The sequence below is a fragment of the Apodemus sylvaticus genome, chromosome 5 (assembly GCF_947179515.1).
Source record: "Apodemus sylvaticus chromosome 5, mApoSyl1.1, whole genome shotgun sequence".
Taxonomy (NCBI): Eukaryota; Metazoa; Chordata; class Mammalia; order Rodentia; family Muridae; genus Apodemus; species Apodemus sylvaticus.
The window spans coordinates 143331157-143348625 of NC_067476.1; the positions used below are offsets into that span (position 1 = coordinate 143331157).

Sequence of the window (17469 nt, forward strand, 5' to 3'; positions counted from 1 at the left end):
TTACAAAGATCCCTTAGAAATCAAAATTAAGAAAGCCATAAGTTGGCAGGAGAAGCAAAACAAACATTAGTGCACATGGTCTGTGCATCAGGCGTGTGTTACTGTGGCTGTGCTAAAGGAGGCCCTGGTAGCTGATGAATGGGTGACCTGGGTGTGCCTGGGAGGCCTGGGACAAGTTAGCATTTGAATCAAGTGGCTGAATAAAGATCACCCTCGCCAGTGTAAATGGGCATCACCCATCTATTGAGAACTGCAAATAGAAGCGAGGAAGAGGAAGGACCAGACAGCCATCTTCCCTGCCTTCAGACATGGTTCTCAGCCCTCCATAGACTGGGCCTTAGAATATTTGGCCAGAAGTCTGGGGCCTTTGGGCTTGCAGTGGGAGTGCTCCTCTTGCTTCCTAGGTCTTCAGCTTGCAGGCACCAAGGATAAGATTTCTGAGTCACCCAAGCCAAATCCCCATCACAGGTCTCTGTATTGTAGAGTATCCTGCTGTTCCCTGACTCATACATGTAGGAAAAGAATGTTGAACAACTGCTAAGTGGGGGCAGGGGTGGGTATGGGGGATCTGGTTCTACCTGCCTGGTTGTCATCACTTCTCTTGGGTAGTAGACACTGTGAGGAAGGGTGTAGGGAGACATATTTAACAGTATGTATTTGTGCATGTATATACATGGTATGTCGGAGAGGAACTTGTGAGCCACACACGTGGAAGTCAGGACAGCTTTGTGAAGTCAGCTCTCCCTTCCACTTTTATGTGGATTCCAGGGATTGAACTCAGGTCCCCAGGCTCCCATGGCAAGTGCCATCTTTATCTGTTGAGCCATCTCTCCAGCCCAAATGACATTTAACATTGTATATGTGATTTCCATTTGAATCACAGAATATGAATATCATTGTCCTTAACAATAACAACAAGCCCTCAACCTAGAAGCTGCCAAAAATACCCAGAAATGGCTCACTAGTTAAATTCGGTGGCATTCTAGATAGCGGTTTAAAAAAGAAAGTTCATGCTGGTAAGAGTAGTTATATTTGGGAACATATATGTGTATAATATCAATTCTCTGTTGAGAATGTATACAAGGTACTTTGTGGGTTTTTCTTGGGAGGAGGGCAAGGCAGCAGGAGAAGAGTGGCGAAAGGAGTGCTGGAACAGACACACATACATCCGTGCCGCGTGTAGCTTACTTTTTACCACGTGCATCCATCCGTCCCCGTGGCTCTCTGCTGAACCGAGCAGTAAAGCAGTAAGGAAGCTGTTTCCTCTGGTTACTGCGAGTTTGTCTTAACTTCCTAAAAGCCAAGACAGAGAGGGAGGAACCTTGATCAGGAAAGAAGCACGTTCCTAGGGTTCCTAGGGTTCCTAGGGTTGGTCCACAGGAGGACTGTAGCTGCTGAGATGGGATTAAATCTTGATGTGAGCTTGGCTCTCTGCACTCCCTCTAAATGCACTAGTGGTCGTGGGTGGTCGCTCTTACCAACGTGTGCCTTACACTCCATCCAGTGGCCTTTATACAGTTAGTTCCTGCCTTAAAATGTTCTTTCCTCTCTCTGCATGGTTACCAGGAGTAGGATTTTCAATTTTGTTTTCCAGTGGGAAGCATTAGGCAGATGTCTTCTCCCAAGTGTCCCATGCCTACCAAGTCGCTGTCACCAACCTGACACACTGCGCTGTGGTTGTGGAACTGTTCTCTCTATGCTTACAGAGCTCCTTTGGGTTAGGGGTCCTGTTGTTTGGAGCCCTGAGCACTCACTTCTTGCACATACAGAGCTAAGTAGTGAATACATGTGTCATCTGCAGTTGGATCACACAGACCTCTGGCACCAACTAGTGTGGAGATGAGTCACTTTGCTTTGGCCTGGGTTTCTCCATCCTGCAAAGAGTGGGTTGCCTCAGACAGACACTGTATAAGAACTGTCTGATGTTCCCTCTCTCCTTCTGTGACTGTCAGATGCTTTATATGTAGATATACATGGAGGTTGTTCCCAGCTGCTGTGCTAAGTAATTTCAAAGTTTCCAGCCTGAGTATGGGATTCACTGCTTTCCGTATGGCTTGTCTCACACCTGTTCACCAGCTGAAGGGACCAGAGTCCTTGCTCAGTCACCTTGAGTGGCAGAAGCATGGGTGTCCCATACTCTACCTTCTGGTCTTTTCTTCTTGGCTCATTCCGAGCTCAGCCTTGCTTCCTTCCCCCACCCCCCACAGCCCACCCCCGCTTTCCCTTCAAAAATGTTCTGCTTGTGCTGCTGCCCATTCCAGAGCAGAGCCTTCTTGGCTCCTTGTAACCTATTCTTCCTGTTCAGCATGCAAGGCAGCCTGCCCCTGAACCTGGGCTGGGTGCTATGCCCAGAGTAGGAAAGCATTAAAAAGCTATCCAGAACTCGTAAATGGTCTGTTTGGGGCCCACCGCCAGTCCTGACTGTTCACACAGTGAGCCTGCTTCCCTCCCACTCATTTGCCAAGGTTTCCCAAAACACTTGCTGTGTATGTCAGACTGAATGGGAGCTGGGGGTAAGCAGTGACCGAAGCAGATTAGAGTCCTTGTCTTCAGGCAGTGTATATTCTAGCTGAAAGGAGGTGGTGATCAAATCAGTAAACACACAGCGTGTGATTAAGAGAGAAGGAAGGAGGCTCAATGAGACTCCGGGACCACCTGTGTTAGAGCTTTGCATTTTCGAAGAGTGTGGACAAGGGAGTCTAATAGAGAAGGTTGAGGCCCCTAAGTCGTAGAAAAGAGGAAGCACGGGCTTCCTGGTAGGGAGCATTGCTGGCAGAGGCCTTGGGGCAGGAGTACCTGTGTCAGAAGCGGCAGTCAGGCAGAGGTCAGGAGCCACTGCTGAAGAAACATCATGGTCTTCTGTGAAGACTATGCCCATGGGCAAGGATGGACGCAAGGACACCTGCTGGCAGGTGTGGGCTGGGATGAGGGTGTGTCTCACTATGGTGAGAGAACAGTTGTGATGGTGGGAGCTGGGGTCACAGCTGAAGGGAGAACTTGCAAGGTGTCTCAACTCCATGAAGGATCTGCTGAGGGGCCTGAGAAACTTGAGAGCCTGGCTACTGTGCAGTAAATGGAGCTGGCTGGGGAGGGGGGCAGGCTCTTGCTGTAGGCGGGTCAAACTGAGCTTACATTGTCAGACAGCTGGAGGCGGGGGAGCAGTAGATTGTGTGACTTGAATAGATATTTAAAGGGCAGGTCTGGCTACGGGTTCAAATTTATGAATCTTAGCATGTAAATGGTTTCCAAAGACATAAGACAGAATGAATGCAGCTCTGCAGATGTCTGAGAACAAGGGAGTCTGGTTTTATGTTGGGGACATGTAGAAGCATAAGTGTTTGCTTTCAACCAAGACAAGGGACTGAGGTGCATATTTTACAGACCAAAGCAGACCTGGCCTCCAGGTTCTCCCAGCATCCCTCAGTCCTACCTGGCATACCCTTCCTCCAACCCTGAACTTTTTAGTGTATGTCTGCATGTGTATGTGCCAAGTATGTGTGGGTACCTGGTGAGACCATTAAGAAGGTGATGGATGCCATGGAGCTGGTTACAGGTGGTTGTCAGCCATCGCATGTGACTGGGAACCGAACCTTGGCCTTTTGAAAGAACAGTGAGCACTCTTAACTTCTGAGCCATCTTTCCAACACCGGCAATTTATTTCAAAATAAACTTGGTCATTTCCTTATAAGTAGGTATTTGTGACCTCCTTTTCAAGGTCATTATTGTAGAATTTTTAAATGAGGGTGTGTGCTCACATGTGTGGACCATGGTGCAGGGGTAGAGTTAGGGGGGAGTACACACATGTGCAGGCCAATGTACATGTGTATATCTGGGAGGACACGTGTGCAGGCCACGGTACAGGGGTAGAGCTGGGAGACATTGTGGGTGTCAGTCCTCACTTGTACCTTGTCTGAGTCCGTCTCTCATTTGCTGCAGCATATGCCAGGCAGCCCTCCTGGGAGCCTCTGAGGGTCCTCCTGTCCCTTCTTCCTGTCACTGGGGAAGCCCTAGGGTTACAGACATGCCCTGCCACAGGGGTTTTACGTGGACCCTGGGGTGTGGACTCGGGTTCTCGTGCTTGCACAAACGCCCTACCCACAAACACCCTACCCGCCGAGCATCCCTCAGGAATCTTGGTGTTATTCTTGAGGAGAAAGCTGTTTTCACCACTGAAGCCTGTGCTGTATCCTGGGGTCGTCCTCTCTGGGGGCTAGAATAGCAGTTTCTGAGGGAGCTGTTGAGTTGCAGTGGCACAGGAGGGTGGCACGGTGTGACCTGCTTACCTCCCAGCTCCCCTCAGCATCAAGAGGGGTTAGTGCAGCAGAGTTTGGGCGCTATCACGTGATTCCAAGGCAGTTGCCAGGGAAAGTTACAAGGCAATTTGAGAAGTGACAGACATTTCTTATTTATCGTTTACTCATGCCCTGATGGTATTTGTATTCTGTTCACGGGTCATTTCTGTAAGTGGGGGATTAGTTTGAGGTTCTGTTGTGGACAATACAAGTCAATTAATTCCCGGCAAGATAGAAATTCTCACCTCCTTTTGGTCTCCTTGCTCACTCTGTCCTTGAGGATGTCATCCTTCTGACTGTATCTGTGAGGCTCACCAAGATCAGTTCGGTTTTCTGATGACACCGTTGACGCTCTTGTCTTATTAATCAATAGTCTCAGTCAGCGATGCCTCCCTTCTCCTCCTCTGATAGAGCAGACGGGCCTGAGGAGGTAGTAATTACTGCTCTGATCTCAGCGTGTTCTCTTCTCTCCTTCCCACCCCAGAGCATGTCTGTTCGATCCTGGCTTCCCTCCTGCGCAACCTGAGAGGGCAGCAGCGGACCCGGCTTCTGAATAAATTTACAGAGAACGACAGTGAGAAGGTGGGTGACTGTGACCGTGCAGATGGGGCCAGGAGCAGAGTGGTGTGGAGACACAGCCCCTTACCTGAGGGTGCTGGTGCCAAGTGCTTCTGCCTCCACGTACCTTGACTAGCATGTGGCTCTGTTGCATTGTCTCAAAGGTTCTTACACGTCTCCATGCTTGTGTGCAGTGTACTTCCCTTGGAATGCAGTACCTCCTGAGCGGCAGCCGTGCACACTTGGGGATAGAGGAGACTTTCAGAGGGTTCAGGTCAGGGTGTGGTGGGTGCACAGCACAGCCTGGTGATCAAGAACACCAGCTTTGGATTTAGGGGTCTGCAGTTGAAGCTGTTTTGCTACTTTCAAGATACATGGGTGGGCTACAGACATGGCTGAGTGCATAAAAGCACTTGCCATGCAAGCAGAGAGACCAGACTTAGATCCCTAGAGTCCATGAAAATGCTGCACAGGTGTGGCCGCTACCTGTAATCTCAAGCCAAAGACAACGATCCCAGGGCAAGCAGGCTGACTGGTGACCAGGCTGGATGGGGTCCGCGAGCTTTGGCTCAGCAAGAGGCTTCACTTCAGTAAGCCAAGGGGAGAGCAAGCACGGAAGCTGCCTGGCATCCACCTGGACTGCCATGCGCAGAAAGGTGTGTGCCACCCAGAGCCTCACGTCCCCAGATGGTGACATCAGTGTCCCTCTAGAATTCTCAGTGGCGGGGGAATGGGGGGATTAGATGACCTCTCACTAGGTTAATGATCCCCAACCTTCCTAATGCTGAGACCCTTAATACAGTTTCTCACGTCCTAGTGACCCCCAACAGTAAATTTATTTTCATGGTTACTTCATAGCTGTAATTTCTGCTATGAATTGTAATATAAATATCTGATAAGAGAACCCTGTGAAAGGGTTGTCTGACCTTCCCAAAGGTGAGGAAAGACAGACAGAGAAGGAGATGCTGAGCAGCCCCAGGTGGGCATGGAAGCCAGTGAGGATCGCTGTGCTAAGTGAGAGTGGCGGCGCTCATGTTGTCATTTCTCCTCTGGAACCAAAAGAACTGGGCAATAGCGGCAGCATCTTTGTTGCACTGTGTAACGCTGTAGTTCTCCTAGGGTCCCTGTCATTCATCTTCTTAGTAGGAAACTGAAGCTTAGAGACATCCCGGGACTTGTCCCAGGTCATGCCACTAATACTACCAGAGCTGGGACTCAAACCCAGGTTTCTGAGCACAGAAGCCTCTACATCTCTTCACACCCTGGATGACAGGCAGTTCCATAGGAGGAGAAGGAAGGCTGAGTCCCCTGGTAACACACGATAACTGCATTCCTGCTGTAGCCACAGCAGGGCTGGGGCACAGCCTTCAGAGGATCTTGTTCTGCCTCTTTGAGCCACCTTCCGCTGTTTGTGCTGCCCCATAGCAATGCACACAGCACGGGCATCTCAGGGGGCACCGTGTCCCAGTCTCCACACATTTGTGTTTGTAGGAAGAGTGAGGTCACTTTTTGGTTATCTTGTAGGGTTTTCATAGTTTAAGGAAATCATGGACAGAGAAACATGTGGCAGGAAATGCATGCTCGCCCAGTCTCCATTAGCTGCCATCCATGGCTGTGTGCTTGGGGCACTGTGATATCAGCTCCTGTGCAGAAAACGCTTCCTGCCAGAGAGCCGAGATGGTGCCAGCCTGGCGGATAGGTCAGAAGTCTGGCCGGCAGCACGGCGGCACTTTCTGTCCTTTGAAGGTCTTGGGGAAAGTGAACCTTTCCAAACCCACTCAGTGTCCCCAGGCTGAGTTCCAAGGTGGCTCTGCTAAGCTGAAAACTGACTCAAGTTATTTCTGAACAGACGTCAAAGTCTTTTCTCAAGTTGCTGAAGGAGTTTTTCTGGCACTCTCTTCCAACTCAAAAGCAACTAAAAAGATTTTACTCGGGCTTTTTTTTTTTTATTATTATTGAAAAAAAGATCAGCTCTGGGGCAGAATCTGAACATGAAAGGTTTCAGTTGGAAAAAAGAAATCTAAGTTCTAAGTGAATATCAAGTATGTAACTTCAAGCTCCTTCTCTTTGCAAGAGGAGACTCAAATGATTACTTATTTATTTGCTGTTAACAACTAGAAGTCTCAGGGGCCCCAGAGGGGCCGGCAGGAGGGACCCCAGAGGGCCCCACACTCCTTTATGCTGGGGCACGTGTTCAAGCTGGCACATGCTGGGTGAACTGTGTTCTCAGCAGTGCCTCTCTCTGCTCTGCGTGTCCACGATGCTCATCCCCATGTCAGAAGCGGTGCAGTGGGCCTTCTTTGCAGACAGTGACTCTGAAGCAGGAAGTGTGCTCATCCCTCCTCATCCCTGCCTGTCACTCTCTTTCAGGTCGACAGACTAATGGAGCTGCACTTTAAATATCTAGGTGCAATGCAGGTGGCCGACAAGAAGATTGAAGGGGAGAAGCACGTACGTACCCCTGCCCACTTCTTGGCAGTCCCTCACACACACACACACACACACACACACACACTCCATGTGGTCCTTTGTGGGCCTCCTCTGCATAGGACAGGTAGGGCAAAGGTGCACTTGCAGCCGTGGGCACCTCATGTCAAAAGAGTAGAAGTAAACTGCTATGGTGAGCACATATATTAGTCACTGTAATTGTTGTTTTGATCAAGTGCCTGACAAGTTACAGGGAGAGGAGTTCATGCCGGCCCACAGTTTGAGGCTGTCCAGTCTGTCTGTCTGTGGGCATTGCAGCAGCAGATTGAGACAACCCGCCACCCTGCAGCTGCAGTCACAAAGCGGGAAGAGGCGAATGCTGGTGCTTAGCTTCCTTTCCTCTCGTCATTCAGTCTTTATTCAGACCCCAGCCCATGGATGATGCTGGGTGGATCTTCCTTCTGAGAACAACCTCACACTCAGACCCAGGCGTGCATTTCCAAAGGGGCTCTAAATCCAGTTAACTGTGAAGATTAACACTCACAGTGTAACTGCCCTTTGAGTGGTGAGCTTTTAGGGCCAGGGTCCCGAGATGAACACAACTCTCAAAAGTGCCCAGGGATAGTGCCGGGACTTGGTACCATGGTGACCAAGTTGTATTGGTCAGTTGCTGGCTGCCATTGTCCTGATGAAGTGGGGGAATGAGATTCTAAGGAAAATCCCAGAGATGGAGGAGGCTGGGAACTCAGTAGCTCAGCTTCCCATATGCAGAAGGCACATGGAATAAAGGCGCCATCTCTGTGGCCAGGCCAAGCCCTAGGCTGGCATACCCGGTCCTGTCTTCTGGTCCTGAAGCTTTCTGAGGGCTCAGGAAAGCCATGAGCCTGGCTGGGTTTCCTTCTGAGGGGCCTTCCTTACTCTTCTGTTAGCTGCTCCCTCCCCCGCTTCTCCCTGCCGCTGCATCATTCAGTCTCCAGCCCTGTGCCTTACTTAGCAACATCTTAAACAGAGCAAGTTTTCACATTTGCCTATTGACCATTCTGTGTTCTGACCTGTGGACACCCGCCCTCCCCTCCCCCCCATTGTGTAGCCACAGTAGTGTGAGCCTTTTCCTGCTTTGTACAACCTGTGGGAGCCCCAGGTCTCCTTGTAATCTTGATTTTCTGGCTTTCTCCATTCTCACCTTGAAGAGACCCTCGAGGCTTCGGAGCCTCTCTAGCAGCAGTGCTGGACGCCTACCCAGCCGTCGGCAGAGCTCTGCCCTCTGCTCTGCACAGCCAGGCTGGAGCTGGGGTGAAGAGAGGAACCTGAGCCTTGGTTCTTTGCCACTTCCTCTCGAACAAAGCACAGGTCCACCTAGGCAGAGCAGTAGACTAACTGTGTCCCACTCTTGGAACTTGCCTTGAGCTCTAAGCTCAGTCGTGCTCAGGTGTTGGCTGATTGATTGAATTGACTGATAGGGCCTTCTCATCACACAGAGAGGCAGCTGCAGCTAAGGCTGAGTCTGTAAACGCTGAGCTGGGCTTAGGTACCGAGGCCTGCTCCTCACCCGCTCACTCCTTCATTCCACCTGGTACCTGAGGGCACTGAGGGACTGACAGAGTGCCACAGTAAGGCATGAAGATTCTCTAGGTCTTTGTAGGAGCAGACACCACCGGAACTCCAGCCCTTCCATGGCCCCTCAGAGAACCTGCCAGAGAAGATTTCAAGTGGCAGAGGAAAGCCTGGGGGACAAACACACCATCTTAAAATTACTACCAGTCATGGCTTGTCTCTTCCTTATATGACTCGTAGGTCCCTTTATCTTAGTGTTTGACTTAATGGCACAGCCAGGTGCTTTGTCAGAGGTGGGGGTGCACTCCAAGGAGGACCAGTAGGCACTTGAGTCTTGGGAGCAGCTTGCATGTCACCGTTAGGGTCCTTGGTGTGCTTCCCTAAAGATGGCCCATTATCTGCATTGAAGAGGGTGTGGAATTGGTTTGCACTGACGGAGAGTGACAGCTGCACCCCAGCCTCCAGCAGGCCACTGTGTGCCACTGATGCAGGCCCTGCCGTTCGCTGACAAGCAGCTATCTCCTTGGTGCCAAGGCCGTTTTGCTGGGCACTGGCAAACATTCCAAGGCCATTAGTGCTTAGCAGCCTGGTGCTGCTCCCAGAGCCAGGGCAGGAGGGGCACGTCGGTGAGAGGCATGTGCGGCCAGCACTTGGGCTGTCTTGGCAGATGAAACCACCTCATGGGTGTTGTGTCACAGACCACATGACCTCCCTTTCACCCCTTCCTCCTGTTGTCCTCTCTTAGAACAGCTGCTCTCCTGCTCCCAGTGCCTTCTCCACCGAGTAGGAACCCCGCAAACAGTGCTGAGGGAAACACTGTTTCTAAGGCCCTCAGATTAGTAAGAAATGTGTGTCTAATATTTCACTGAGCCTGAAAGGATACCCAGAGTCAGACGCTGGCTTTTTCAGTGTCTCTAAACCTAACCTTTCCCTGAAAACCTCCACTGAGTGCACTGCATTTGTATGTGGTTTGCACTTGACCAAGATTCAATGGAGAGAATCCAGTCATTTGGCAAATGTTGATCAGACTCCTTTTCTGGGCCAAGTGCTGGACCAGGCACTGGCCAAAGACGAGAAGCCCAAGTGCCAATTAGAAACCCAAGTGTGGAGTGTGCTGTGGGGAGGGTCAGGGACCCAGAGGGCAGCTCAAGCCACTCTAGTAACTCTGATTCTTCCACATGCACACCACGCAGGAATGGGCTTTTTCAGTCCACTGCCAGGCCCTGGGGTGGGGGTGGGGGTCAGAGAGCTGGGCTCAGAGCCAGGCCTTTCTCTGGCTCTCTGCTCAGGACACAGCCTCACTGCCCCGGCCTATATTTTCTTCCACGGTGGCCATTTGTTTTTAAGGTGTTTGAATTTTTGTGCTTGGAGAAATTAGGTAGGTAGTAGTATAGCAGAAGTAACATCTCACCCAGCACCCAAGAGGCAGGCAGAGAGCCTTTGCTTCCTTTTCTGTGGGAGGTTCCTGTTAACTCCTGGAATTCTGTCTCTGCCTCCTCTACACCTCCAGCCCTGTCCTCCTGCCTTGGGTCTTACAGCTAGTGCCTCCTGCAAGGTCAGATCTCATTAGATATGTGCCCTCCTCAGAGAAACATTCTTAAGGCTGTCCCTTCAGAGCTGGTGGGCAGTGTGCCTGTTTGCTTCCCTGTGCCTGGCTTTGTTGTTGGTGGTGGTGGTTGGTTTATTTTGTTTTTTTGAGACAGGGTTTCTCTGTGTAGCCCTAGCTTTCCTGGAACTCACTCCGTAGACCAGGCTAGCCTTGAACTCAAAGATCCACCTGCCTCTGCCTCCCCAGTGCTGGGACTAAAGGTGTACACCACTACCGCCTCAGCATGGTCTCCTCCCCTGAGCCTTGAAGAAAGGACCACTGCTTTGTGAAGGAGTTCATTGTCTGCCCTCTGGGTGTTAAGAAGGATGGAGGGATCCCCTACCTCCATGTTGTTCCTTAACTTTCATTTTTGCCAGTAATGTTTAATTCAAAAAACACCAACAAAACCCCACACAACCCATCTTATTGAAAATACTTAAGTACACCAAGTAGACTGTAATGTAACTGCAGCAATGTCATAGTGTTTGGTTGGTGGTGGGTGTGCTTTGGTTTTCTTGCTTGCAATATTAGGAATGGAAGCCAGGGCCTTCCTTGCACATGCTGGGCAAATGTTCTTCTGTGGAGCAGCATCTCCAGTCCTGCAGCTGTTTACACTAAGGAAACACACATGTGCTTAGAAGCATGCATGGGAGTCCTCCGGCACGAGGTTACTTTGTGCATTTTCAGTTCATAGTATAGCAATGTGCAGCAATGTGTAACTAGAAGAGAGCACGTCCATGCCTCGGGCTGCTTGGTGCCCCATGTGTCCTGGCTGTACTCGGTGTCCTTGCGATCCACAGTAAAGCTGGACATACCCCAGGGGCTCCTGGTTAACAAGATTTGAACTTTTAAAGGCAGTGTAATGCTTCCAACTCTTCCAGCAAGCAGCAGCCCCCGTGATCAGTAAATATCCAGGGCGCTTGTCTCAGCAGATTTCTCTGGGCTCCCCGAACAGGCTGAAGCCCAGAAAAGACCAGGATCCCTGTGGGTTGTGTGCTGAAGCTGCCTTTAGAAGAAGACGTAATTAGATAGGTGCTGGCAGGGATTTCTGAGAGGGAGGAGAGAGGCTTTTCTTTCTTAGTTCCTGGGAAAATTATACTCAGCAGGTTTATTCAATAAAGTGTTCTCACCACATACTTCGCACCGTAATGACTTACAAATTGCATGCTAATTTTGCCACAGTTAAATCATTCTAGACTTTATCCCGCAAAGAAAAAAAGATGGACTCTGTAATGAAACAGTATCCACAGGACTTGATATCTTAAGCAGACTGACTCTTTCTTCAGGATCCAGAACTCACTTGAAGACATGGGTGAATGGGGGTGAGGGTGGAGTGAACATATGGGGTGCGTGACCCGAGCACAGGTGGAGATGTGGCTTCCACTGTTCTACTATGCTGGAAGCTTCCAAAGCAAGCTTTCAAAAAGAGAGCGCATCCTGCTGAGAGTTCCTCTCAGCTCATCTTTAACCCAGTGCCTCACAGACTTTCTCAGCCAGTGAATTTGCCAGTAGAAACTAGAGGGAGAGGCAGGGGCTTCCTGGTGTCTTTTTCTATCTCCTACTTCCCTCTTTGGATGTCCACCATTTCAGCCACGGCCCCTTTGGTGTCTCCTGCTTCCCTGACAGTCATTTCCAATCAGTCACTGGAAAAGAAGTCAGAGGGTCTGAGTTCTGGATCCATACCCCTGCACTTGCCTTACAGCCTGGCCCTGAGCACTGTTTTGCCTTTCTGAACCTGAATGCTAATGAAGCTAATATCTCACCTCTCTGCCACCTGGGGCCCTGTTATAGGGTTTGTGCAGGTCAGGGCTGTGCCAGGGCCTCCCATGCCTCTGTAGGCTCACGGCCAGGTGTACCTGGATGTCACTTCGCAAACCCAAACTGTGGGGTCCCTAGAGTGGGAACACCCTAGGGCCACTCACCAGTGTAACCAGTCAGACCCTGGAAGCCATCTGCCGCTTCATGCCACACATCCACCAGACAAGCTCTGCCCGCAGCGGCTCCCACCCCTTCTCACTGCCATGGGCTTCCTCACACAGGTGACCATATCGCTTCCTTAGCTTTCACACTGCAGCCACCTAAGTAGTCTCCTTAGCTCTAGGACTGTGCCCTGTGGGTCTTTCTCACCTTTACCCAGAGAATGTCTAAGTGGATATTCGCTTAGAGCACCCCCAACACACACACACTCACACAGTCAAACCAGTGTTGTAATACCATCAGCTTGTAGGTAACCCTAAACCAGACCCTGCCATATCCCTCACCCATCACTACATGAAGAAGCCACCTGTTCCTTCCTGGTCGCATGCTTTCTTAAATCTTGGAGAGCCAACCATTGGGGTGCATATCTATAATCTCAGCATTTGGGAGACTGAGGCAGAAGAATCTCAGATCTAAAGCTAAAGCACCTGCACACTTGCCCATAATGTCTGCAGCATCTCCTCTGCACACTCCCCTGCTGCAATTGGCTGCCCTTCAGTAGCCTTCAGGGCTTGGGTGTGTAGACAGTTATTAGGTGGATGTGGGTGTGGTGCCTGTCATACCAAGCAGTTGCAGTAGTATTCTCCCTCAGTTCTTAGAGAAATCCATCCCTGAGAAGCCCAGAGCTTCTCCTTGGAACCCAAGCACATCTGCACCACAGCCTCAGTGGAGATGACAGACTGGTGGCCACAGGTTCTGGCTCTGCCTCTCCCCTGTGGGCTGCAGAGCCTCGCTTGAACTCCCTGTTTCGCCTTGCTCACTGGCAAAAGCCTGAGCCTAAGAGCACTGATCCTGCACAGTGGGACCTAAGCACTAAGAGTCCCCGGCTTAGGAGATGAGGCTGCTCATCAGAATTACCGTCACAAGTGGCTCTGGACTGCGTGCTGGTCTGTCTTTCTTCCAAACCAGTGGAGTCCTCACTGGTAGAGTTTGCTGTATTTTCTCCCCCAGTAGAATCATCATTTTCTGATAATATCCGCTATGGTGGGAACTCTGCCTCTCAATACTGTTTGGCCTGTTGACAAATGAGCAGTTGGGTGTTTGGGGTTTGGTACCACAGAACCGAGGAGCCTGGTATAGCCAGGTCAAGCACCAGCTCTGCCACACACAGAGTAGAAAGTGCCCGTTGTTGTAGGAGGAGTGAGGCCATTTATGGGAGCATGGGTGTAGTCAGCCTCTTCCTTATGATGGGCCCTGGCCTGAGAGCCGTGGATTCTTACACACATCCAACCCCAGATTCCTAGATCCCCAGCTAAGAAGACCGGCTTCTAGGATCCATGCCCTATTTTAGAGGCATTTGCATATCTCTTGTCTCCATTTACCACTTCCAGTTGGGGCTGCACGCGGAGGGTTCACAGCCACCTCTCTATGAGGGTCCCCTTCCCTCAACCAAGACAGCTAGCTCACTACCTGTCAGGGCAGATGAGAAATGCCATCCTCAGAGCACTCCAGGGGCTTGGGACCAGAGAGAGGCAAGGGAAACTGGTGGTTTGGTTGTGCGTCCAAAGACAGATTAACATTTAAAGTGGAGATGCAGCTGAAAGAGAGAACACAGCAGCCTGCAGTAATAGCACCTTGACGCTCCACATTCCCCTCCGTGGTATCTTTGGCGATGAATCTGTTTATTTTAGCAACCCTCCGACAGGCTTCTGCTGCTGGGAGCTGCGATCTGTTCCACTTATGGTGCACCATTCACTCAATTACCATCTCAGATTTTATCCCAGCCCTCCTGTGCAGAGTGAGCAAAGCAAAGCCTAGCAGGGTGTCTTCCCCCTCTGCCTCCCAAACTGAGTATGGAGTCTGCTCCAGCTCGAGTCTCTCCTCCCACCCACCATGCTTTCACAAGGGCTCGTGTGTGCCAGCCTAGCATTAAACTGCCGTGTAGCCGAGGATTGTCCTCAGTTTCTGGTCCCCAGCCTCCACCCTTCAAGTGATAGGATTTCACCACCATGGTGAGATGGCTGAGACTCAAAGCCAAGGGCTTCGTGAGCATGAGGTGGGAGGTATATATATATCTTCTTCACTGGGAGAAAGGCAGGCCCAAAATCCCTGCTTAGTGCTCCTGATTTACACTAATTCCCGCATAACTTAAAGACAGTGCCCAGATGCCATCCACTAGTGCTGGAGTGGGTCCGTGCTAAGATGCTGCTTGCTCTGTTACACTGTGAAAGGGAATACAGGCTTGGGGCCAGTGTGTGGGCCTCTTTGCCCCCAGCTTCCAGTGTAGAACATGGATGTAGTCATAGAGCTTACCTCTTGGGGTTCAGAGGAGGAAATGTGATTGATCCAGGGCAGCCTGGCACTCAGGAAACTGCCCCTTTTGCTGAAAGTGAGCCGACTGTCAGAAAGGCCTCACACCAGAGAAGCGTGCTGGACTCTCCTCGGCAATAGCCATGTGATAGGTCTAATCCCACCCCACCCCCAATCTGAAGGTGAGACCTGCTGCCGGTGCCCCTCAGGGGCCACACAGGACAGAAGGCAGTCACTTTCACTTCTTGTGTGGAAGGCTTTGAGATTTAGCTCCTGTCCTATTCCATGTGCCATCCAGCATATATAGATTCTCATTCTAAAACTTGGTAAACACGATGTGCACCCAGACTCTTGGAATGTCTCTTTAACCGTCCCAGCGGAGGAGCAATTGATTTGCATACCCAGATTGTTTGTGAATTATCTGCCCAGTGCAGTGTCAGACCCCGTGGCTGTGTGTGTGTTGTAGGGAGATTTAATTTACTTATGGGCGGGTGATCTGAATGGCTAACTGCCATGCCCTGCTCCGGTGTTAATGTCTGGCTCCAGCACCAGGCATTTCTTGAACTGGCTCCCCTGATCACGGCCATCCGTCAGCCTAAATGCATCCACACAACCTCAAACAGGCAGAAATCCCGACACCTGGCGAAGAAGGTACCTCAGTCCTGGACGGTCTGTTAGCTTAGTATTTGTGTCAGTGTGCTAAAGAAAAACTAGGCTGCAGGACAGACTATGCAGAGGCCACTCACCACTCTGTTCCATGTCCAGTCACCCTTGAAATGTGCCTCACCTGTCAGTGGGCTCTGTTCAGTGCACCTCAGCTGTGCATAGAACAAGACCGTTGGCATGCCTGAGACCCTTCCTGGAGAGGGGCTGTTGCCTTCTCTCAGGTCTGCACTGGAAGGTTCTGCTTTCCAGTGCTAAGGCTGTGTGTTTGGAGTTGAGCATTGGGTGGACTGCTGTTGGAGATGCTTCCAGGAGAGTGGGAAGGACGGGTGGAGCCTGGGATTGCTCTCTTGGGTCTGTGTGTTCTATAGAACAGTGTGGAGAAGCCTGGGGGCACAGTGTCCTGTCCCGTTAAAAAGTCAGGTTGTAGGGTAAGTGTCTTAGTTAGGAAGCATTGTTGGAGCCTGGGCCACTGAGAGGACCAGGCAGCAGGCCGGCCTCACCGTGGAGCCCTGGGCTCTTATCATCTCTGTTTGTTACTCTGAACTCAGTGCCTGCTGCTCACTGATGTGGAGAACACAGCTGCAGGGCTGTATCCCAGTGCTGCCAGCCTGGCCGCAGGAGGTGGCCCTGCTGCAGCTGGTCTAACCATGGCGTGTGTGTGAGAGCCCATGGGGATAAGGATACGGAGTGACTGCCTGGCACTAAAGGCCACCTTCAGGGGCTCAGCCGCCCCCTCCCATGAGTGGGTGATCTAGCAATGATCATTATTCACACAGCCTCCTGCATTCTTCTCCCATAGTAATCTGTCAGAACTAATGTGAGCTGCTGGTTACTGTCCCGAACAAAGCCACTGCCCTGCTCCCTCCCTCTATTCTGTCTACCGTGGCACTCCACCACTCTGCCCTGCCAGGCCAGCTAGGCTGGCTCTCTTCACCATCACTTCTAGCTGTTGAATTTGTAGTAGGTTGGGTTTTGTTGCTGTTGGTTTTTGGTTTGTTTTTGTTTTCTGAGAAAGGGTCTCGTTATATAGACCAGGCTGGCCTTACCAAAATCATAGAAATTCACCTGTTCCTGTGTCTAGTATGTCCTATGAGACTCAGACCCCAGCTTAGAGGCTCAGTCGCTGTCGGCTCCCATAGGCCTTGTCCAGCCTCTGGGCCCTACAGGATTCATGCGGGGCACATGTCCTGTCGCCATGCTGCCTTCAGAAATGGTCCACTCCTGTGTGCTAAGCTCCTGACACAGTGAGAGCCTAAGAAATGACTACTGTCCTGTTGGCCTCTTCAGTCCCAGCTCTGTACACAGCGGTGGCTCACACAGTTAGGTGTGGCTGGGTGGATGCAGGGATTCCAGTCCCTCAGAAACTTCCTTCCTTCCCTTTCCTCTGCCCTATTTATTTATTCATTCATTCATTCATTCATTCATTCATTCATTTATTTCCTATCTCCTCTGCCTTAGGGTAATATTTCTTGCTCCTGGCCACCTACTCAGGCCAGGTTACTTCTCTCCACGGGGAGGTGAATCAGACAAGTGCCCCTCGTCAGAGAGTCTGTATTCTGTTAATGGGCAGTTATGAATAATGAGCAATTTCACCTCTGCGTGCCTTGGTTTCTGATTTGTGCAGTGGGATTAATAATCCCTTCTCTCTCCCCTTTAATTTTGCTCCTAAGGAGATGTGTGTATAATAAGACCTTAAACTCTATGGTGTTGTAGAAGTTCACAGTACGGGCACCGGATCCTTTTGTGAATGGAAGTCAGGGTGATTCCTTGGCCTCCCCGGAGCAGGAAGCTAGGATCTGTGTGAGGCAAGAATGAGGCTTTTTATAAACTGTGGCATCAGCGTTGCTCTCTGACTACTGTGCAAGCATTAGTGATTACCAGATTACCAAGAAGTTGGCTACTGAGTGAGACAGAGGATTCCTTGTGGTGATCCCCAGCAGAGCAGCTCGCAGCCCTTGGCCTGCTAGACAGGCCTTTAGGGGAGAAATGAAAAGTAGCCTTGCGTTGCTGCAGGCTGGCCCCCAGGGTAAATAAAGAAGTGCATTATCTGCAACTAAGTGGTCTCTGAAGGGCTCCTGCGGGAGATTGACGGCCATGTGCTAAGCCTTCCAGTTCTAGTGTCTCCAGGGCTCCCTCAGTGACAGGAGCCTGTGTTGT

The 17469-nt window shown here is 50.8% G+C and overlaps 1 protein-coding gene across 2 annotated transcripts in view; it reads left to right on the forward strand.

The window, feature by feature from the left end:
- Ctnnbl1 (catenin beta like 1) overlaps positions 1-17469 on the forward strand; it is a 152542-nt gene that overhangs the window by 126257 nt on the left and 8816 nt on the right. For both annotated transcript variants that reach the window (XR_007977993.1, XM_052184144.1), the window contains exons 12-13: positions 4777-4874; positions 7221-7301. Coding sequence is in view for 1 of the 2 variants with exons in the window: in XM_052184144.1 (XP_052040104.1) it covers positions 4777-4874; positions 7221-7301 (179 nt within the window). In the remaining variant the exon portion in view is untranslated. The remainder of the gene's footprint in view (positions 1-4776; positions 4875-7220; positions 7302-17469) is intronic.